Source organism: Trichechus manatus, unplaced genomic scaffold (assembly GCF_000243295.1).
Source record: "Trichechus manatus latirostris isolate Lorelei unplaced genomic scaffold, TriManLat1.0 scaffold00053, whole genome shotgun sequence".
NCBI classification, from domain to species: Eukaryota; Metazoa; Chordata; class Mammalia; order Sirenia; family Trichechidae; genus Trichechus; species Trichechus manatus.
The window spans coordinates 7,423,014-7,447,179 of record NW_004443989.1 but is presented as its reverse complement, the minus strand read 5'-3'; the positions used below and the strand labels follow the sequence as shown (position 1 = coordinate 7,447,179).

Below are 24,166 nucleotides of genomic sequence, written 5' to 3'. Positions count from 1 at the left end.
TGCGCGTGTGTTTTCTCTGAGGTCTCCCTCACTGAGTTAAATAAAAATCTTCTGACACATGTTCATTTTATGTCTGTATGTGACAAGATTATCTTTTAACAGCATATATTTCATAATGAAGAAAGGATAGCTGTTTTCCAAGTTTTTATACTCTGAAAGCATGAACTACATCTTCTCAAATATCCATGAGAATAATTATAACAACCAATATTATGTAATAAAGAAATCTCAACACATTAAAAAATAGAGTAGAACCAGAAGAACTAGATGGTACCCGGCTACCACTACCGATCATCCTAATCAGGGCCACACTATCTCCTGATAGTATGGGAGAAAAATGTAGAACAGAACCTCAAATTCCTTAAAAAAAAAAAAAGGACTGGCTGAGGCTGGAGGACTCCCCAAAACTACTGTCCTGAGATATTCTTCAGACCTTGAACCAAAACTAACCCCTGAGTTCACCCTGTAGCTAAATACCAAATAGGCTCAAACACTAATGAATATTACCCATGAGAACTATGCTCCCTTATGAACATCACCTATATGGGACCAAACGGTCAACAATTACTTTAAAACACAGATGAGAATGTAAGGGAGCAGGGAGACTAGATAATGAAAACGGAACGACCAGGACGGAAATGAGAATGTTCAGGCATTGCGAAGAACGTAACCAATGTCACTGAACGACTTGTGTAGAAATGGTTGAATGGGAACCTAAACTGCTGTGTAAACCTTCAATGGAAACACAATAAAATATTATTTAAAAGAAAAATAGAGTTGAAATCTGACAGGTCATTCTGTTCTACCACAACACAATGAAATGAGAGATGAGAGAACATAACAGGCTATTTAGAAAAGAATATGAAAGCAGTACATATTAAAAACCTACAGTGGCAGTGAAAATACCATTCAAAGGTAAATTTAAAAATTTTCAAACTTCATTATCACAAAAACTCCCACATCAAGAATTCTACCTCACATATACAAAAGAACATCAACAACTACAAACCCAAGGAAATATGAGGAAGGAAATAATAATGACAAAAACTATAAGTAAATTAGAAAACATATCATGAATTCTGAATAAATGAGGTCGGGGCTGATTGTTAAAAAAGCCAATTAAAACATGCAAACTTTTGTCAAATGTAAGTTTTTAAAATGTAGGGAAATAGGACAAAATTTAAAATAAGACCCAAGCTATAACAGCAGATAATTTATTGAACTTAATCTGTACTACATACTTACTTTGGGCCAAATAATGTTTCAGATTTTTAAAAAAATCATAAGGTCAGCAATCTGAACCTACCAGCTGCTCCTTGGAAACCCTATGAGGCAATTCTACTCTGTCCTATAGGGTCACTATGAGTCAGAATCAACTCGACGGCAATGGGTATATTATGAATAATCAATTATGAAATCATAAATTCAAATATCTCCATAAAATTTTGTTTGGAAATATACTCAACACAAAATGTCAAAAACTTTATTAAAACTGGGGTTGACCTTAAAATAATTATTAAGATATTCTTCTCTCCTCTTTAGTCCATATCCATATCCAAGAGTTATGGATAAAATTTTTCCATTTTCGAATACAAAAATGATTCTATGTTGGAGAAGCTGACTCACACACAGAAAATGTTCAAATACCTCACAGTTCATCCCCAAACTACCACTCAAGCTCAATTTCCAATAAGAGACAGAGATGAAATGTTCATCTAATGACTAGGATTCAGCAATGCGATAAAAGAATAACGCACCAATTAGGGCTTATCACAGGAAGCTACGGATGCTCAATATAAGAGAAGCTAATAATAGAATCCACCCCATCAATAGCTTAGGAAAAATCATATGCTCATTTTTAAATACCAAAAAAAGCATTTGAGAAAGTTAACTACCACCTCCTGAAGACAAAATTTAACAAAGGGAATGAAAAAAATATTTCCTTAACATGCTGAAGATTCTAAAACAAGAGCTGGAATTAATATCATCATTAGTGGAGAAATACTAGAGCAAAGCACTTGAAAGACATCAGGAGCCACATAAGGCTGCCCGATGTAGCCTGTGACAATGTTTTAGAATTTGGGGAAAATGCAACAGGACACAATAAGAAACATGAGGAACACTTGATTTTGGATTTCTGGCCCCCAGAACTGTGAGAAAATACATTTCTGTTGTTTTAAACCCCAAAAAAAGGAACGAAAGAAACATAAGGAACACATTAGATAGAAAGAGATAACTACACTAGTTAACACGGATAGTCTGACTACATCTCAACAAAAACAAAGGAATCAGCCAGAATTGATGGATACAAGAAAGGCATTTTAAAAAGCAATCAATGAGATGCATGTCTACAACAAAAACCAACCAGAAAATACAAAAGAAAAAAACTATTCCCTAATATAACAGTTCACTATCACCGTCCCCACTGAAAACCCACCAACCACACCTAACATGATATATGCATGATCTACAAGAGCAAAAACTCTAAAACTGGTCTATGCTGTACTGGTAGACATTAAGGAGCCCCCTCCTTGGTGGAGAATTACATCACGTTCCTGAGTAGTATACCTAAAGACCAAGAAGCAACTATGGAGGTTATCAACGCCTCATGACAACATTGCTGGGAGTGGCCCCATTCCAAGATGAGAAAACTGAGGCTCAATGAGCTTGTTTCAATTGCCCAGAGTCTCACATGGGCATATAGTACAGAGTTGGGGTTTATATCCTTGTCTGAGTGACTTGGAAGCCTTGGGTCTTTCCATGCCCCCTTCTATTCCACCACTCATCTTGATACTTCCAGAATATTCTAAAAAGATGAACAATTACAGAAAATTGGTCTTATGCAACATTAAAATATACTTTAAAACAGTAAGATTCAAAACAGCACGACACTAGTACAGAAATGGAAATGTGGAGTACAGCCTCAGGAATAGGCCAAGATATTTTTGGATACATGGGAAGAAAGGGATTCTTTAAAACACTGCAGAGCGATAACTGAGTGGCATTTGAAAAAATGTACAGAATTGATCTGGCCTACGCCTGGGCATATATGCTCCTTAGAAGCAAGGATGACAGGACTACAGCTTGCTTACTTAGGCCACATCATCAGGAAAGACCAATCACTAGAAAGGACATCATGGTTGGTAAAGTAGAGGGTCCGCGGAAATGAGGGAAACCCTCCATGAGATAGACTGACACAATACACACAAAAATGGGCTTAAACATACCAACGATCATACAGATGGTGCAGGACTAGGCAACACTTCATTCTGATATAACATGAGGTCACCATGAGTCAGAGCCGACTTGACGACAACTAATAGCAACAATAATAAAAACTAGTAGTTGCCTTTGCTCTGTTCTGGGCCCTGTTCTAAGCAGCTTACAGACCTTACATTATTTGGTCTTCAAAGGACCCATTTCACAGATGGGAAAACTGAGGCTCAGAGAGAAAAGTGACTTGCCTGAAGTCATTTAGCCTGATCTGGCTGACTTCACAAGCTAAACTCCCCAGCCTCAACCAGCAGGGGGGACCAGCCTTTTCCAGGCTCCCACGACACAGGGTAGCTCAGCAGACTGAAAGCTCCTGGGCATCCACATGGCCCTTGCCTCGTGGCCACTCCCAGCTCCCTCTCTGAGGGCCTGGATCAGAGTGTCCACATGGTTGCCCCAGTTCCTAGATGACTAGCCCTCCAGGTGCCCCTGGGCCTGAAGTCCCATGCTGCACTCCATACCTCTTGCCTGGTCCCTGACTCAGTTTTCCTCTCATCTCAGCCTGTGGCTAAGGTTGTCTGGCTACAACTCAGCCGGGTTCACCCCTCTAAGCCTCCATTTCCATAACTATAAAACAAGGCAAGTAACAGTACCTAGCCCACAGGGTTGTGAGGATTAAATGAGATACTATGTAGAGACCATCTCAAGAATAGATTTGATGCACTGAACACTAATGACTGAAGACCAGACAAGTTGTGGAATGACATCAAGGACATCATACATGAAGAAAGCAAGAGGTCATCGAAAAGACAGGAAAGAAAGAAAAGACCAAAATGGAAGTCAGAAGAGACTCTAAAACCTGCTCTTGAAAATAGAGTAGCTAAAGTGAATGGAAGAAATGATGAAGTAAAAGAACTGAACTGAAGATTTCAAAGGGCAGCTCGAGAAGACTAAGTAAAGTATTATAATGAAATGTGCAAAGACCTGGAGTTAGAAAACCAAAAGGGAGGAACACGCTCAACATTTCTCAAGCTGAAAGAACTGAAGAAAAAATTTAAGCCTCAAGTTGCAATATTGAAGGATTCTACGGGCAAAATACGGAACAACGCAGGAAGTATCAAAAGAAGATGAAAGGAATACACAGTCACTGTACGAAAAAAACTGGTTGATGTTCAACCACTTCAGGAGGTAGCATATGATCCAGAACCAGCGGTAGTGAAGGAGGAAGTCCAAGCTGCACTGAAGGCAGTGGCGAAAAACAAGGCTCCAGGAATTGGCAGAATACCAGTTGAGATGTTTCAACAAACGATGCGGTGCTGGAAGTGCTCATTCATCTATGCAAAGAAATTTGGAAGATAGTACTTGGCCAACAGACTGGAAGAGGCCCATATACGTGCCCATTTCAAAGAAAGGTGATCCAACAAATGCAGAAATTATTGAACAATATCACACACAAGTAAAATTTTGCTGAAGATCATTCAAAAGCAGATGCAGCAGTACATCAACAGGGAACTTCCAGAAATTGAAGCCGGATTCAGAAGAGGACGTGGAACAAGGGATTATCTTTGCTGATGTCAGATGGATCTCGGCTAATTCAGAGAATACCAGAAAGGTGTTTATCTGTGTTTTACTGACTATGCAAAGGCATTTGACTGTGTGGATCATACCAAATTATGGACAACGTTGTGAAAATGGGAATTCCAGAACACTTAATTGTGCTCATGCAGAACCTATACATAGACCAAGAAGCAGTCGTTCAAACAGAACAAGGGGATTCTGCACGGTTTAAAATCAGGAAAGTTTGTGTCAGGGTTGTATCCTTTCATCATACTTACTCAATCTGCATGCTGAGCAAATAATCTGAGAAACTGGACTATATGAAGAAGAATGTGGCATCAGGATTGGAGGAAGGCTCATTAACAACCTTGATATGCAGAGGACACAACCTTGCCTGCTGAAAGTGAAGAGGACTTGAAGCACTTACTGATGAAGATCAAAGACTACAGCCTTCAGCGTGGGTTGCACCTCAACATAAAGAAAACAAAAATCCTCACAACTTGACCAATAAGCAACATCATGATAAATGGAGAAAAGATTGAAGTTGTCGAGGATTTCATTTCACTTGGATCCACAATCAACACCCATGGACACAGCAGTCAAGAAATCAAATGATGTGTATGGGAGACTAACTTGAAATGTAAACTTCATTTAATTACAACAATAAAAAAATAAAACAAACAAACAAAAAAGAAATCAGATGATGTATTGCATTGGGCAAATGTGCTGCAAAAGACCTGTTTTAAGTGTTCAAAAGCAAAGATGTCACTTTGAGGACTAAGGTGCACCTAACCCAAGCCATGGATATGCATGCGAAAGCTGGACAATGAATAAGAAAGACTGAAGAATTGATGCCTCTGATTTATGGTGTTGGCGAAGAATATTGAATAGACCATGGACTGCCAGAAGAACAAACAAATTTGTCTTGGCAGAAGTACAGCCAGAATGCTCCTTGGAAGCGAGGATGGCAAGACTTCATCTCATTTACTTTGGACATGTTAACAGGAGGGACTAGTCCCTGGAGAAGGACATCATGCTTGGTAAATTAGAAGGTCAGTGAAAACGAGCAAGACCCTCAACGAGATGGACTGACACAGTGGCTGCAACAATGGAGTCAAACATAGCAACGACTGTGAGGATGGTGCAGGACCAGGCAGTATTTCATTCTGTTATACACAGGGTCACTATGAGTCAGAACCAACTCTATAGCACCTAAGAAGACAACAACATTGTGGAGAACACTTAGCACAGGGTCTGCCACGGTAGGTCCTTGGGAAATTGACTGTGCTCTTGACTATGGATGCAAAAAAGGAGCACACCTGCCTGTCCCCTCCAAAAGCCACCAGCCAAGTGGGGGTGCAGACTTACGTGTGGGAAATGAAGCTCAGCAGAAGGGCTGCTCATGACCATCTGAATTACAATTGAGAAGGCTTCGAGGACCCTGGGAAGGCTCAATGGCCCTGACTTCCAGGGATGGCCAGCCCAGAGCCTGGTTCCATCACCCTGCCTTTCTGCCCGCCTCTGGGCACAAATGTAAACCGGGAGACTGGGCCAGGGTGGAAGCTTCCAAACCACCAGGGACCTCTCTCAGGAGCACACAGAAGTCCTTCTCACCCTCAGCCCTTTCCAGATACTCTTAACACAGTCCATTCTCATTATTCACAGCCACTACATTCTATAAAATAGTCCCAGAATGGTGCAAATGATTAAGCACTCAACTACTAGCCAAAAGGTTGGTGGTTCAAATCCACCGAGAGGCCCCTTGGAAGAAAGACCTGGCAATTGGCTTCTGAAAGGCCACAGCCTTGAAAACTCTATGGAGCAGTTCTACTCTGCACACATGGGGTCGCCATGAATCAGAACTCATTCAATGGTAACCAGCCATAACAACATGTTCTATGAAGTCCAACACTGAATTAGCGAATACTGAACCACTGCTGCAGGGGAAATACAGAATTAGGTTCCTGAGAGCCTCTGGTCACAACATTTTCACCAACTGATCAATACATAACCTGCTTTATGTGTGTTTCTGTTTAAAGACTCCTTATTGAATATGTATTGTTGATTAATTAACACTGAACTCATGCCCAACAGCACTGTAATTCATGCCTGAACAAAGCTTATCTAACACTGTATTTTCTCCATAAAGCATATCATAGCCTTCTTGTACTTAGGAACACTAGACAGACTTCAGCACTACACTTGGGGACCATTTTAAACAGCAAAATCACCAACAAAAAGCACAAAAACAAGAAAAAATGGCACTAAGTAGACTAAGTAGGAGTCCCTGGGTGGCGCAAACGGTTAAACGCTGAGCTACTAACCAAAAGGCTGGTGGTTCAAACCCACCCAGAGGTGCCTCAGAAGTTAAGTCCTGGTGATCTGCTTCTGAAAGGTCACAGCCTTGAAAACCCTATGGAGCAGTTCTACTCTGCACACATGGGATCACATGAGTCATAATCGACTCGATGGCAGCAATATGAAACAGACCGTGAGAAGGACACTTGTTTGCAGTAAGAGAGCTGAAATAAGGCAGAATATCTCCTTGTTCAGCCTCAGCTGGGAACATGTGCATAGGGTGACTCTAACTTTTTGCCCCTCTGCATATATCCGCGAATGACCACCAAAGTACCATGAGTACTGATTTGGGGGTTACAAATAAATGTTAGCAAGTAGGCAAATCTGTAAATAGGAACTGGCAGAGGACTGCCTGGAATTCTATGGCCCAGCTCATGTTTCCTACCTTGTCACAATGCCCTCATGTGAAACGCAGTCAGATGCCTTGGTTATGTTCATCCTGCCCTGTTCTCTCCCTTCATCCTAGAAACCCTTAGGTGGCAAGGCCTGTGGCTCGTCAGGTGTGACGACCTGCCTGAGGACCATGGAGGCTCAGTGGGACCACTGCTGCCCTTTCTTGGACTCCATCCTTGGACCACGTCCAACATGCCAACCTGAAAAGGCGCCCAGCTCTGAGAAAGGGCATCGAGTTCCAAACCAGATACTGACTTTAAAGTCAGTAAAGTTACCAGCCGAGCTTGGACGGGGCCATTCACCAAGCTGCCCTCCTCACTTCACTGTTTTTCTCAGCTACCTCTCGGAGCGCCAGCAAAGCCCATCCCAAGCCAGGCCGACTCAGCACTGGTCATGAGCAGTTCAGGCAGGCCCTGACCCTGGGCCAGGGTTCTGGGGGAAATTCAGAGCTGAGCTGGTACTGACGCCACCGCCCCTACTCGCCTTTTTGGTGTAGCCCATGGCCTTCAGGACGGAGTGGTTTAGGGTCTCCAGGGAGGCCAAGACGTCCTCATAGTCCCCCATGTGGTCCACAAAGTAATCTGGGGGGAGGGAAAGCAAAGGTCAGGTCGCAGGGAAATTCTGTACCCCCAAGTCCCACCCGTACCCCCCACTGCCTCTCCTCCTTCCCATCCCAGTACCCGCAGCTGGGCACCTACCACACAGCTCCTTGGTGTCCACGTGGCTGCAGAGAGACAGACACAGAGACAGAGACAAAGAGAGTCGGCAGGTGTGCCCCACCCCACCCACCTGGCCCCTGCTGTGCAAAGCCCTGTGCAGTTTGGAAACGCTTGTCGCGCCTCCTCCCCTTACATGCCATGTGTGGCTCCATGAACCCCACCTGCTAGATGACAGAGTGGCACGTAAATGACTTGTCCCCCCCACCCCGTGCTAAGGAAGGACCAAGGGGGATGGAGTCACATCTGCCCAACTCCACTCACCACACCACCCCCACGTCAAAATCTACCGGCCCCTTCATGGACAGAGTGGGACAAAGGGCTAAGGGGATGAGGCGGAGGGTGGGGGCCTGACGTTACAGGTGGTCAATGAAACATGCATTGGACACGCTGCCCCCTGGGCCTCCTCTCCTGCTGGGTCCTGGGGACCTAGGGGGCCTGGGACAGCCCTCTTTGTTCTGACCCTAGCACCTGGGCCCCACATCCTCATTTCTACAACATGGAGAAGGACCTGCCTCTCTCGGTGGAATGGAAGACAGTGATGGCAGACCCTCCCAGATGGACAGGGTGCAGAACATGCCTGAGTGTGTGTGCAGGCCTGATAACCTCCCCATCCTGGGCGCAGAGGCCCAGGGGGTGCAAATGGTTAACATGCTGGGCAGCTAACCAAAATGTTAGAGGTTCAAGTCCACCCAGAGGCACCTTCAAAGAAAGGCCTGGCGATCCACTTTCAAAAAACCAGCCACTCCGGGCTGTGGGGACCATGGTCTCGGGGAACACCTAGCTCAATTGGCATGACACAGCTTATAAAGACAATGCTCTACATTCTACCTTGGTGAGTAGTGTCTGGGGTCTTAAAAGCCTGTGAGCGGCCATCTAAGATACTCCACTGGTCTCATCCCTTCGGGAGCAAGGGAGAATGAAGAGAACAGGATACAAGGAAAAGATTAGTCTGAAGGACTAACTGTCCACAGCTACCAAGGCCTCCACCAGACTGAGTCCCATACAGCTAGATGATGCCTGGCTACCACCACTGACTGCTCTGACCAGGATCACAACAGAGGTTCTGGACAGAGCTGGAGAAGGATGTAGAGCACAATTCTAACTCACAAAAAAAAAAGACCAGATTTACTGGCCTAAAGGAGACTGGAGAAACCCCGAGAGTATGGCCCCCAGACACCCTTTTAGCTCAGTGGCGAAGTTACCTCCGAGGTTCACTGTTCAGCCTGGGAGTGGACAGCCCCATAAAACCAAATGAGACTAACGAGGTATAGGAGTCCAGTGACAAGGGCCAGAAAGCAGAAGGGGACAAGGAAGCTGGTGATAGGGAACCCAAGGTTGAGTAAGGATATTGTTGATGTGTTGTGAGATTGTTAACCATTGTCATAGGGCAACATTTGTAGTAACTGTTAAATGAGAAACTATTTTGTTCTGTAAGCCTTCATCTTAAGTGAGAATAACGGCACAATTGGAAGAATGTAGTCAATGTCACTGAACTGTGCATGTAGAAATTTTTGAAATGGTGTATCTTTGGCTATGTATATTTTCACCAAAAAATAAAAGAGGTTGAGAAGTTAGAGGGTTGATATGTTGCAGGGTTGTTAACCAATGTCATAAAACAACATGTGTACTTCTGTTTCATGAGAAACTATTTGTTCTGTAAGCCTTCACCTGAAGTACAATAAAATAAATAAATAAATTAATTAATTAAAAAAATCCCAGCCACTCCAGCTATCAATACCAACTGCCCTGACTGGGATCAAAACAGAGGGTCCTGGACAGAGCAGGAGGAAGTTGTAGAACAAAAAATCAAATTCCAGCTTGCTGGTCTGACAGAGATTGGAGGAACCCCCGAGACTATGGCCCAAAGGCACCCTTCTGACCCAGAAATGAAGCCAATCCTGGAGACCACCTGACAGCCAAACAACAGACAAGAATATAAGATAAATAATAACTCAAGAGGAATGTACTACTTAGTACCATCAATTATACGAGAGCAAAAGGGTATTATCTGCCCAAAAGCAAAGACGAGAAGGCAGAAAGGGGTAGAAAATCAGGACAAAAGGAAATGGGAAACCAGGGCGGAAATGGGGAGACTGCTGACACATTGTGGGGAATGAAACCAAGGTTATGGAACACTTTATGTACAAACTATCAAATGGGAAACTAATTTGCTCTCTAAACTTTCAGCTAAAGCATAATTAAAAAAAAAAAAAAGTCCTTAAAAGACCAAAAAAAACAGCTACTGAAAACCCTATGGAGCACAGTTCTACTCTGACATGTGAGGTCACCTTGAATTGGAACGGACTTCACAGCAACTGGTTTTGGATTTTCGTGGCCACAGTTCCCTCCTTTGGGCATAGAGGGGGCTGGACTAGAAGCACGTGCTCAGTGGAACTGGGCCTCACAGGTGGAATCAAAGGGTTCTGTGGCCTAATAAATCTGGGCCCAGAGGTTCTGCCAGCTCTGTCCTCTCTTGAAGACTGCTCCATTTATATTGCATATGAAAAGTTCTGACAAGTCCTGCAGAAAGGAAATCTGATTAATTTGTTTAAACTGTTGATGTTGTTGCTTGCATGCCATCTAGTCGATTCCTACTCATAACGATCCCACATGACAGAGTAGAACTGCCCCAAAGGGTTTCCTAGGCTGTAATCTTTATGGGAGCAGATTGGTAGGTCTTTCTCCCACAGGGCAGCTGGGTGGATTTGAACCACCAACTTCTGGTTAGCAGCCGAGTGCTTAACCATTGTACCACCAGGGCTCCTTTTGTTTAAACTAGCATTTCACATTCTTTTTGATCCATGTAAATTGTTTTGGGCAGAAAGCCTATTTAACATCTCCAGGAGCTGAGGTTTTCGGTGCACTGTGGGGAACGTGGGAGAGAATAATCCTAAAGGGCTTTTAGAGTTTTGATCTTCTAGAATGGTGAGTCCACTGCCACCTCCCTTGTCCCCAGTCACACAGTCACATGGTTACACCAGTGCCTCCTTCTCCCCCTACCCTCCACCCAGTTGCTCCTTCTCCCCCTACTCTACACCCAGGTGGCCTGACACAAAAGGCTTCAAAAGAATAAATCAAACCTCCCCAGAGGGCTGGAGGAATTACTCAGAAACCACCATCTGGCTCCAGAGACCAAGTCCTCTTCTCTGGGGTCTGCAGCCTGAAGCCATTTCGCCACAGGGCCTCAAAGTGGCCATCTCCAGATAAGAGGAGCTGGTTCCACCTGCCCCCCAGGCCCCCAGCCCCAGCCTCCTCACACTCCCAAGAGACTCTCAGCCCTGACCCTGAGCCCAGCCACCATTTTACTGGGTCATGTGCAAACCGGCCAGGTGGTAGTTCCTTATCCAGGCCATCTCTAGCCAGTCTTACGGGGCCCCAACTTACCAAATCTGCCCCAAGAAGACCCCCAGGAACTCTGGTCCTAATAGCCTGAGTGGGCCTGAGGAAGTAACCAGGTGGGGGCTCTGGTCCCCCCTGACGCTGGGGCTGAGGGGCTCAGGCCTCATCCTGTTGGGAAACCATGAGGAAGGGGCAGAGGGTGGAGTTAAGGCTGGAAGGATTAGAGGTTTAAGTTGAATGTGTGTTTCCACTTCATTTAAAGATGGGTTGGAGCTAGAGTTTTGGTTGATTCTGAGATGCAAGTTAGGGTTATGATTGGGTTGGGAAGAGGTTTAATTAAAAGTAGGATTAGAAAGGGAGTTCCTGGTTGGCACAGATGCTTAAGCGCTGGACTACTAACCTAAAGGTTGGCAGTTCGAACCTACCCAGAGGCACCTCAGAAGTAAGGCCTGGCGATCTGCTTCTGAAAGGTCACAGCCTTGAAACCCTATGGGGCAGTTCTACTCTGCACACATGGGGTCGCCACCAGTCGGCATCGACTCAACGGCTAACAACAATAACCAAAACAAGGATTAGAAATAGGGTTCAGGTCAGACTTAGGGTTAGTATTTGGTTAGGGTTTGGCTTGACTTGGGGGTTAGTGTTAAGGTGTGGATCAACATCACAGTTAACGCTGGACGGAGGATGAGCATTTTGTTAACATAGTAAGAGTTAGGAATTAAGGTTGCGGTTAGGGTTAGAACTGGGTGGAATTAGCAGAAGGATAAAGTCATTGCCAATTTCTCATTTTCATTACCCTGTATATTCTGTGCAAAGCCTAGGGTCTCTCCTTGCTTAGCCATGTGTGCTCAGAAAAGACAAACTTGAGATCGTAGCCAGTGCAATACCAACTTGCCCATTCCCCAAATTATCCCAGGCAGTGAGGGCCAAACAGATCTGACTCCTGGATTAGCAAGTTTAGGGACTCTTCCAGTCTCCTGCCCCCTAAAAGTTTGTGGAACATGAGGACTTGGATGCTGGGTGGGAGGAAGATGCCCCCTCAACAGACCCATCCATGCCCTGCTCAGGCACCCGGGCGCAGGCTCACTTGGTGTTGTCGGAGTCAATTGTGTGGAAGAGATCCTCCAGTTCTTTCTCATTGAGAACGCCATCTGCAAAGAAGAGCTGGAATTCCTCCAATGACAACTTCCCATCATCTACAAGGAAGGAAGGAGGGAAAGCAGCTGGTGTCTATGAAGATAGGACTGTAAGGGCCAGGGCACACACGCCCTCCAAATCCAGGCAATTCTCACACCAACAGATAAACTCCAGCTCAGATAATCCCTGCCCATCCAGCTAGTTCACAAAGTAACGGATAAACTCTAGTGCGGATAATAATCCAGGCATACCCAGCTACCCATGAGCCTTGGCGGAACAGTGGTCAAGTTCTTAGCTGCTAACTGAAAGGTCGAGGTTTGAACCCACCAGCCACTCTTGGGGAGAAATATGTGGCAGTCTGCTTCCGTAAAGACTACAGCCTAGGAAACCCTATGGGACAGTTATTCTACTCTGTCCTATAGGGTCGCTATGAGTCAGAATCGACTTGACAGCAACAAGTTTTTTTTTTTTTTTTACCCAGCTAATTGCCAAACTAAACAGTAAACTCCAGTTCACAGACAATCTGACTCACCCAGCTCCCTCCCAAACCACCAACACCTGTTCACAGACAATTCCCAAACCAACAAAAAATACAATAAATAGGCAATCTTCTCTCATTTAATTGGCATGAGCAGTAGAGGTAGACCAATTTAAGTAATTTCCCCAGTAAGAGGTAGACCCAAAGCCAGGTGGTCTGATTAACCACCACACTATTGCTTCTACATGACCTCCGCACAGTTAGCATCTCCACACCCAGCACCCAAGTCCTGACTTTGGGAGGGAACAATCTCTCTCTACTCTGACCCGGCTGCGCAGCCTCAGGCCCACCACGTCTGACCAGAGACGGTTGCCAACAGCTGGCATGGGGTTTTTACTGTTACCACCTCCTCCCAGGCCACAGACGCAGCCGTCAAGATGCTCAGCCACGAGGGAAGGAGGGGCCAGGCCTGGGGTGGGGAGGGGCAGGGCTCTGTCTGCCATACCTGTACCTATTCCCACACCCATTCACGTGCCTATACCCACGCCACTCGTCCATCCACCCCTCTCCCTCTGCCTCACACTCCTCTCCTCCACTTTGGGGTGCTCTAAGCACCAGTATCTGCTGGGGACACATCTGGCCCCCCATAAAAGTTTTGCAGGTTGGGGCCAGACCAGGCCACCGAGGGAGGGGCTCAAAGCAAAACATGAGTGACCCCAGAGGAGGCCGTCCCCAAGCCTCCAGCCTCAGGTCTTCCCACCTGTACACACCTGCTGAGAACCTCCAGCAAGCCAGTTCCTGACCCTGGCAGCCAGCACCCAACCCTTTCCAGACCCAAGACCCTCCCTGCTCCTCCTTATGGGAGCCGTTTGAGTGAGCGGCTGCAGAAGTCAGGGAGAACAGTGACCTTCCCAGCTCCCCGGCCTCTCTACACAGGCCCCTCAAAGCTGGGTGCTTGGGACAAGGAACCCTGCTGGCCCGCATGGCACCTCTGTGCGGATTACAAAATGATGCCCTTCCTCCGGGGGCAAGCAGCCTGGCGCCCACGCACGGGAGCTGCGAGTGAAGTGCTGGCCTATGTGAGGCCTCTCTCTTGTGTAGGGCACAACCTGCCCATCCATCCAGGATAGACACACTTGGCCCCGAGCGGCTTCAGGGCTTGTAGCTCTGCTCCTGGCAGGTCTGCTGGGGCTCCAGGTCGGGCAAAGGGACAAGCTCAGGTGAGGGGACTCTCAAGTCAGGTCCTCATTGCACCATCTTCTCTCTGGCCCCATGAGCATAAACTGTCAGAGGCGGGAGGGAGAGAGAACATGAATGTGTGCGTGTGTGTGCACGGGGGGCTTGGACCACACCCCAAGATGCCCCCAACATCCCAGGAAACATCTCAATGTCACAGAGGGAGAAAGTCATTTGTAACTTTTGAAAACAAGACCAAAAATCCAAATAAAGCAAACAAACAAACAAACAAATAAAAGACCCAACCACGGAAGTGCACAGAATCCACTGTGAGATCACAAGATGGAAGTGTCCAGTGATGAGGAGAGCTGGGAATGTTGGCAAGACCGAAGATAAAGCCAGGAATCACCATGCAGAATCACGCTGCCGCACACGGCTCTTTCCATGTGTTCACTCCTTCAGCCTTCATAACAGCCTGTGCTGTAGGAAGAACCATGGCCCCCATTTTACTGAGGGGTGAACTGAGGCACAGACAGGCTAAGGGACTTGCCCAGGTCCCACAGCTGGAAATGGAACCTAGGCAGTCTGGTATCCGAGCCCACGCCCTCAACTCAATCTAGGGGCACGACAGGTGGCTGCCCCTCCAAGTAAGTGGAGTGGTGGCTCCCTACCTTTTTGGTGAGGGGCAGCCAGTAGTGCCATCCTCATGGCAGTGTGCAGGGCTGCACAGAGGAGCCTTCTGAGGCCCAGACTGGACTCCATGAGAAGAGATGGGTTAGTTATGTCTGCCACAAGCATGGGTGGGGGCGTACCGGCATGCCCTGAGTGAACCCCAGGCCCCCATCTCCGCCTTCTACCCTGAGCTGCCAGCTCCCTTTCTCTGTCCCCAAGCATTGCCCGAGTACCTCCATCCACCCTGCACCGGGAGGACAGGCAGGCAGTGAGAAGCCACTGTCTCCTGAACACAAAGCCTTCTCCACTGACATTTATCCTGGTGTCTGGCCACAGGACTAATGAGCCTGAGTCAGCTAATGAGGAAAACAGCTCCTGCCCGGACCTCGGGTCCAATTAGACCAGCAAGCCGGCATCTCCACTTCCCACAAAGGCCATTTGCAGGTAATTAGCCTGAGCTCAGCCTCTGGTGGTGACCTTTCAAATGCCAGGAGCCTCTTCATGTCTGCGTCCTGGGCAGGAAACTCAGCCTAGCCCTCCCGCCCTCTGCCAGCCACCACATGCTGTACTTCTGGACTGGGATACCTGGTCTGCAGCAAGTGAGTCTCTGTCATCAGAGCCGCCATGACAGCCTGGCCACCAAGCCTTTTCTCCCGCAGTCTCTGAAGTCTACCCGCCTTCAAGCCTCGCCTGAGGGCCTGGGTTTGGGGACCACACTCCCATCACCCCGTCGCTGAGGCATCTTGCGCCTGTGGACATCGGATGAAGGCCCAGCGTTCCCATGTGGTAAACAATTGTATCTGTGCCTGCATGTAACTACACATACATCTACACCCTAACCTATTCCCACATCTGTTCCTATACCAATCCCCATACCTGCACCCAGTCCTACTCCCATCCCTGTACCTATACCAATCCCCATACCTGCACCCAGTCCTATTCCCATCCCTGTACCTATACCAATCCCCATACCTGCACCCAGTCCTATTCCCATCCCTGTACCTATACCAATCCCCATACCTGCACCCAGTCCTATTCCCATCCCTGTACCTATACCAATCCCCATATCTGCACCCAGTCCTATTCCCACCCCTGTACCTATACTAATCCCCATACCTGTATCCAGTCCTATTCCCACACCTGTTCTCATATCTGTGCCCATATCTATTCCTGCACATACAGCTATCCCATTCCCACACCTATGCCCATATCTGTCCCATCTTATTGTCATACTTGTACCCATACTTGTTACTGTACATATATCCATCCTATTCCCATACCTATTCTCACACCTATACCCATACCTGTTCCCATACTGACTCCCATGCCTGTACCCATATCTGCTATATCCATGCCTTTTTTCTTACCTGTACCCATACCTATACCCACACTTGTACCCATACCTATGCGATGTTTTGACACTGTGCTGGGTTAAATCAGAACCTGCCTGCACCACTGCACAACTGATGGTCTGATGTAGATTATCTGCCCTCACCAGCTCTTGCCTTTGTCCTCTGTAAAAAGGTGGGGGGCTGACACTTCTTACCGCAGTGGTTCCTAGTGAAGACTGAACGAGAGGCTACGAAGGCTTGGGGCATAATAGGTGCTCAGTGACTGCTGACAGCTCCCAGCCCACAGCCTCAGGGCTGAAAGCAAACACTTGACAAGCCAAGCTAGCAGACTCTTGCTTTTGAAGGCATTCAGTAAACATCAGCTGGTGTTAGGGTTTATTGATTTCTTACAGAGTGCCAAGCCCAGGGCTCAACTCTTAATCCTCACACCGGCCCTCTGGGGTAGGTACTATCACTACCATTTACAGATGGGGAAACCGTGGCCCCGGGAGTTTAGTGACTGGCCCAGGGAGTCCGGCCCAGAGCCCTGCCTCACAACTGCACGGGGTCACAGGAGGGACGGCCTCACCTCTCTCTGGCCTGGGCCCCGGGGGCTGCACCGGAACAGGCATGGCACACAGACCCCAGTGAGGAAGATGTAAGGCCTGAGGAAGGGGGGCCGGCTCAGCCTCTGTGGGTCCTCAGGTGCAGAAACGAAGGTCTCGCAGCTGTGCTAAGCTGTGTGGCTAGCCTGTGGGCCGGCCCCCAAAGCGGCCTCTGACAGCAGGGGCAGGCAATGAGGAGGAAACTATCCACGCCCAGGAGGGACCCATGGCACCACCCACGCACCCACCCACGCACATATACATACACCATAAGAGTCCCTTACAGAGCTGCCCAGTTGTGAACACACACACCCCCTTGTGTACACATGGCAACCATCAGAGAGGCACCCTCAGGCAGACCCGCAGACGCACACAACTGCATGTGCATAACTACTTGTACCTCTCCACCCATACCTGTACCCACACCTGTTCCTATACTGATTCCCATACCTGTACCCACACCTGTTCCTATACTGATTCCCATACCTGTACCCACACCTGTTCCTATACTGATTCCCATACCTGTACCCACACCTGTTCCTATACTGATTCCCATACCTGTACCCATTCTCTCCTATATCTACGCCACCTACGCCCACTCCTGTTCCTATACCGATTCCCATACCTGTTCCCATCCTATTCCTGTACCTATGCCCATCCTATTCCCATACCTATTCCCACAGCTGTACCCAAACCTGTTCCTATACTGATTCTTATACCTGTACACATACCTATTCCGTATCTGTACCCATTCTATTCTCATACCTACGTCCATACCTGTTCCCATATCTATGCCAACACCTGTACTTATATTGATTCCCACACCTACTCCCATACACGTTCCCATACCTGCACACACACCCCTGCAGCGAGTATGGAGACTCACTGTCTCACAGACATACCTACAGCCAGAAACAAAATCACACAGAAAGAGTCACAGCCACCTTCTGCCACCTCAGTGACACACAAGGCCACACTCCCATCAACGAGTGAGTCAATAGCTACCATTCCACAGACATGGACCAACGACTTCCTCTAGGCCAGGGATCAGGCTCACAAGAGAACAGGCCCACATCCCTACCCTGGGAGACTTTGCCATACGCTCCAGGAGCCTGGCAGCCAATGGGCAGTCACTACACAGCCACACCCACCTGCCCACCCACTGTACTCTGAGGACCACACAGAGACTCCCTGTTTCCGTGGACAAGTCCCCTTAACCTCCGTCAACAAATCTCCACAGTGCCACCACTTTAGTCCTCCCAGCGTCCCCTTCCTCCTCTGCTCCACACAGACTCACTGCTGATGATCTTCACCCCAAGAGGCCTGGGAGGGGTCGCTGTCACCCAGGAGTGAGATTCCTTGGCACTGGATGCCAGCCTAGGCCTGGGAACCCCCCTCTGGCCCCAAGACCTCATATCCCAGCTTCCGACAGCATTACGAGGACAGGTCAACAGCAACTCCCAGGGACAGGGAGGGAGGGAGGCCAGGGGTGCTGGGGACCCAGACCAGAGTGGCCATCTGAGCTCTATCCTAGCAGGAGGGCCCCAGGGCAGGCACCAGGCCATCTTGTCCCCTCTTCTCCCCAGCAGACCATGATACTCAGTCAGCATTTTCTCAAAGAACAAACGAACAAACATCGAGCACTACTTGATGTTCTTTAGAGAAAGTCTGTCACCCCCATCTCCTCCCTGGATTTTCCCAACAGCCCAGGGAAGTAGGCAGGGCAACTGTTATCACCTCCACTTTACAAATGGAAAAACTGAGGCCCAGAGACAGACGGTATCTTGGTTAAGGTGCACAGAGAGTTACTTTGGGCCCAATGCTTATGACTATGGTGATTATAATAAGCTGTGACACTAGTTACTCTCCTCCTTTCTGTTGTGAGGGTCAGAGGGAACTCTGGAGACTCCGTTACTCTCAAGTACTCAGCCTTACACAAAGTCTGCATACTTGCTGCAGGGGTGTGTGCGCAGGAATGGGAACAGGTATGGGAATAGGATGGGTAGAGGTCTGAGCATAGGTACAGGAATAGGATGGGTACAGGTTTGGAAATAGGCATGAGTACTGGTACAGTAACAGTAGGAGAATCAGTATAAGAATAGGTGTGGGTACAGGTGTGGGCATAGGTATGGGAACACGAATGGGAATCAGTATAGGAACAGGTATGGGTACAGGTATAGGAAGCAGTACAGGAACAGATACGAGAACCAGTGCAAGCACAGGTATGGGAACAGGTGTGGGCCTAGGTATGGACATAGGTATGGAAAGACCTTTTTACAGAATGTCCTGAACTCTGTGGCCACAACAGCCACTCACGCTGTTGGGGCAGCTGCGTGATGTGGAGGAAAGGGCCATGGGGTCTACAGCACAGCTCGATTTCCCATGCTGGGTGAGCAACCCTGGGCCCCCACAGCGTAGATAAAATAGGGCAACAGCACCAACCAACTGCATCAGGTTGCTGTGAGTAGTAACTGTTCCAAGGCCTTAAACGGCCTAAAACAGGCTGAGGGCTTCCTTAAGGGGAGGTGGGGTCTCTGCGCCCCAGCCTGGGACGCTCTGGTCCAGCTCAGCTACACACCGTCTAAATACACCAACCACTTCCTCACCCCTTGCTGGTGGGAGTGTCAAATGGTGCAACCACTGTGGGAAACAGCGTGGTGGTTCCTCAAGAGGTTGAACATAGAACAACCATATGACCCAGCCATTCCACTCCTAGGCGTGTGCCCAAAGAACTGAAAACAGGTGTTCAAACAAACACGTGTACACACACGTTCATAGCAGCACTATTCACAATAGCCAAAAAGTGGAAACAAGCCAAGTGTCCATCAACAGATGATGGGTAAACCAAGTGTGGTGTATCCCTACAATGGAGTATTGTTTGAGCATAAAAAGGAATGATGTTCCAATGTAGGCTACAACTTACATGAAGCTCAAAAACACTATGCTCGGTGAAATAAACCAGACGCAAAAGATCACGTATGTATGATTCCATTTGTACGAAATGTCCAGAACACACAAATCCAGAAACATAAAGCAGATTAGTGGCTGTCAGAAGCTGGGAAGGGGGAAAATGGGACGAGACTGCTAATGGGTACGGGGTTTCCCTTTGGGGAGATGAAAATGTTTTTGAACTAGATAGAGGTGGTGGTTGTGCAACATTGAGAGTGAATTAAATGCCACTGAATTGTTCACTCTAAAATGGTTAATTTTATATTGTTTTAATTTTACCTCAATAAAAAGAAAAAAAAAAAGTACACGAAACACTAACCCAAGTAGGACATCATTCTCAGCATCACAAACACCATCGCACTGAATTCTTGTGGCATCCTACCAAGAGGAACGATCATGATACCCAGTTTACAGATGAGGAAACTGAGGCACATGCAGAGCCAGGACTGGACCTTCTGCCTTCAGAGCCCGGTGCTCTAACCTTGGGGTTCAAGGTTGCCCTTGTCTCCTACCCCCTGGTCCCTTCCCTGTGAAGCATCAGGACAGAAGGAATCTGGTCCTCATTCAGTGAACAGCCTGGGAGGGACACTCACCATTTTTGTCCGCTCGGCGGAAGATCTGCAGAGAAGAGAGGTTGAGTCAGCTCTGGGCCAGGGACGGGCAGGTGCCCCCACGGGCTTCTGACCTGAGGCCTCCATCCCACTCCTCCCCCAGGAGTGAGTTCCCCAGCAGCTGCTGCCTGGGGAACTGAGCCCCCTCCCCAGGAAGAGTCCGGGGTGGGCTCCAGGGCTGGGAGAGGGTGGTTCAGCCAAACGCCCTGCCAGCCGCCACAGAACCGGCCGCCCACTCTCCCTCTGTGCTGCCAGCCTGCCCACGCTGCATGGACATGCACAGCCCTTATAGAGTCACCAACCACGCCACCCACCCACCCACACACGCCACACGAAGAATCAGTGCCCAGGGATACAGCCACACGCTGGCCCTTGCACCCTCTTCAGACCCCTCGTAGCCCTGTTTCTCCAGGAAGGTTGGATTGAGTCCGAACTGAACGGGTTGGCGGGGAGGGGGGGAGGCGGCAAGACAGATGATTTCTGGGTGAGGAGTGGGTAGGGGAGGTGCCAGGGGCTCAGAAACCAAGGCGGGCTGTTCTGGCTGCACCAGGCAGGGAAAAGAAGCAGCCCAATCCCCAGACCTGGGGCTTCTGTGAGAGAAGCCTCTGCTCGGCTCACGGAGACTGGGCCAGCATCTTTCTCTTAGGCCTTTCCGGCAACATTCGCACCCCTGAGGCAGAGCCCTGGCCCCATCCACCAATGCCAAAGGCGCCTGGAGGGGGCCTCTCGTCACAGCTCCGCTCACCCCCTCCCAGACGCGACCATCTCCTGGTGGGCTTTGCAAACCTCTGCACCCCTGCCCCACCCAAGAGCACACAAGGCCCCTCTCTGGTGGGGCCCAGATGTCAACAGTTTTAAGGTTTCACAGGCGTGGTCAGTGTTGAAACCTGCACGCTAGAACCCGAGTCAGGCCCGAAGCACTGGGCACCCCTGGGAGCTTGTTAGAAATGCTGAGTCTCAGGCCCACCCAGCCCTACTAAGTCAAAATCTACTTTTTATCCAGATCCTTAGGATCTCACATGCACACTAATATCTGAGTGCGATCCCAGGGAAGTGGCAGACCCTAACTTCCCAGATCTGGGAGAAACACAGGTGCTTCAGGCAAGTCAATGCCCCTCCCTGGTCCTCAGTTTCCTCCACGTTTAATAAGCTCGTTAGACTGACGAGCACCAGCTAAGTGGTGCTGATGGGAGGCAGGGAGGAGACTGGGGCCTCTGGCTGTCCCACCTCCATCCTTGCCCTGGGGCGCAGGCCAGCAGGCCCTGCCACCACCCACCCCTGTAGCACTGGAGGGTCATCCTCCTTTATCAGGCGCAGGGGCTGCGCCAGACTGAAGCGGCAGCTGGTGGGTGCAGGGGCAGATATGCCCCCTGCTGTTCCCAGGGGGCCGGTCGCCCTTTCCCCTTACTGAACCCCAAGACCTGGGGACCGGCAGGAACCACAGTGGCTGAGGCAGAAAGGGGGGTCAGAGCCCCCCCAAACCCTCCTCCAAAATCAGCCTGGGCCTACCTCACAACCTTCCTCCTAACAGTGCAAGCCCCCAAGGCTGGGGGTCCCAGGCCTCCCCTGGAGCCTGGCACTGGGCAGGCACCTGTTCTGGGCATGACTCGTCAGTGAATGACAGCCAGTGATGTCAGCTCCAGGAGTCTGCAGGGGCACCCTGGGAAGGCCCACTCATCACCCCATTTCTGAGCTGAGCAAACGGAGGCTCAGAGTCTACTGCCATCACAGTCAGAGGACCGGAATCAGGAGGGGTCTAGACAAGGCTTGGGGGCTCTGATGGGTCTAGGGAAAGAGGCACCAGCTGTTGGAGTGTGCGTGTGGGCCTGGCTGTGTGAGTGTATGCTTCGGGCACCAGAGACACAAACACTCACCGTCCTGCTGTCCCTTCCCTGCCCAGCCCTCCTAGCTCAGAGCCAGCTATGGGTTCCAGGAGACAGCGAGAGAAAAGCATGCAAGTACACACACACTCTCCCAGAAACACAACCCACAACTCTCCCAGAAACCCACCACACATTCAGAGGTACCCCCCATGCCCCACCAGCCACACTCCTCACAGGACCCTCACTAGGACACACAAGTTCACATCCCCATGCTGTCACCGGGGATGGGGAAGACCTCTGATGAAGCTCTCTCCACCTCCTACAAAATGCTCCACAGGGGGAGGCTCCCCCCACACCCCAGGCATCCATCCTGAGGAATTTTCCCTCTCCCATGGGAGGAAGGGTGGATGGGCTTCCCAGAGGGCATGGGAGGGGAGTGAGGAATGAGTCTGGGGTTCCTGAAGTGAACAGGGCTCTTGGTGAGGAGTGGAGAAGGGAATGGAGGGCAGAGACGGGCTCAGAGTAGAGTGGCTGGTCAGGGAGGGAAATCCCAGAGGGGTCCTGGGGGTTCTGCATCTATGCAGAGGAGAGAAGCTAGGTGGGGAGAGGCTTCACTTTCAAGGAAGCTGTGCTGGGGGATAGGGTCTTTGAATGGGAATGAGATTACTGGGCTTGGGGGGTGGGGGTGCTGGGTCGGGAAGAAAGAGGGGCCGAGCTGCGGGTTGTGGGGGTCTCAGAAAAGTAGCTACTGGGATAGAGAGGAGAAGAGGCTGGGGGTGGCCGGGGGCTCCCTTTCGGTAAGGGACAGGATAAAAGGTGGAGTGTAGGGCTGGGAAAAGGATGGGGACTTGCCTAGGACAAAATTAATGGGGTGGCCCGGGTCCAGGGGGCTCAAGGGCCCCAGCTCCGGGAAGGCGGAGAAGCGGAGAAGTGGAGGGAGGGTGTAAGAAGGGAACCCCACTCCAGGGAGGAGAGGACTCCGAGTGGAGAAGGGGACCCTGCTCCAGGGAGGGGAGAGCACTCGGGGTGCAGACCGGTCTAGGACGTGGGGTGGGGGCTGGGGGTTCACGCTGTGGGACGCGGAGGGTGGGGTGAGGGTCCTGCCCCGGTCTGCCGAGGTGGATGGGTCCAAGTGCCCTGCTTAGAGAGGAGAGGGCTCTGGGTCCCGGCGGGAACAGGGGGTCCCTGTCGGAGAACATTCCCCGAGAGGAGGGGTCCCGGGGGACAGGGGGTTCCTGTTGAGGTCCGTTCCCCGACAGGAGGCGCGGAGTCCCGGCAGGCTGGGCGTCTCCCCCAAGAGGAAGGGGCTCTGGGTCCCGGCAGGAACCAGGGGTCCGTGTCAGGGGTCCTCCTGGAGAAGAGAGGGCGCAGGGACCAGGCAGGAAAGGGGTTCGTGTCGGGGTCCCCCCCAGAGAGGAGGGGCACGGGGTCCCGGCAGGAACGGGGTTCTGTTTCGGGGTCCCCACCAGAGAGGAAGGGCGCAGGGTCCCGGCAGGAACGGAGTTTTGTTTCGGGGTCCCCCGAGATTAAGGGCACCGGGTCCAGGCAGGAAAGGGGTTCCGTGTTGGGGTCCCCCTCGAGAGGAGTGGCCGTGGGGTCCCAGAAGGAATAGAGGTCCCTGTCTGGGTCCCCTCCGAGAGGGGAGCGAGGTCTAGCCGGGCCCGGCCGGGGCTCCGGCGGGTCGGGCCGCGAGTACTCACGTCCAGGATGACGGCGGTGCCCCCGCGCGACGCGGCGGGGCCGGGCTGGGGGTCGGCGTTGGGGGCGTCGGGGACCAGCGGTGCCCGAGGCTCGCCCATCCTGGC

The 24,166-nt window shown here is 49.8% G+C and overlaps 1 protein-coding gene and 1 non-coding gene across 2 annotated transcripts in view; one reads left to right on the top strand and one right to left on the bottom strand.

The window, feature by feature from the left end:
* Positions 1-24,160, bottom strand: part of NECAB2 (N-terminal EF-hand calcium binding protein 2) — a 40,694-nt gene extending 16,534 nt beyond the window's left edge. The window contains exons 1-5 of the mRNA XM_004377785.1: positions 24,062-24,160; positions 20,521-20,545; positions 12,667-12,775; positions 8,220-8,245; positions 8,005-8,102 (exon numbers count right to left, since the gene is read on the bottom strand). Of these exons, the coding sequence (XP_004377842.1) occupies positions 8,005-8,102; positions 8,220-8,245; positions 12,667-12,775; positions 20,521-20,545; positions 24,062-24,160 (357 nt within the window). The remainder of the gene's footprint in view (positions 1-8,004; positions 8,103-8,219; positions 8,246-12,666; positions 12,776-20,520; positions 20,546-24,061) is intronic.
* On the top strand, positions 10,570-10,695 carry LOC111820861 (small nucleolar RNA SNORA5). Its single transcript, XR_002824352.1, has one exon. It is a non-coding gene; the product is annotated as a small nucleolar RNA SNORA5 (small nucleolar RNA).
* Positions 24,161-24,166: the final 6 nt, after the last annotated feature.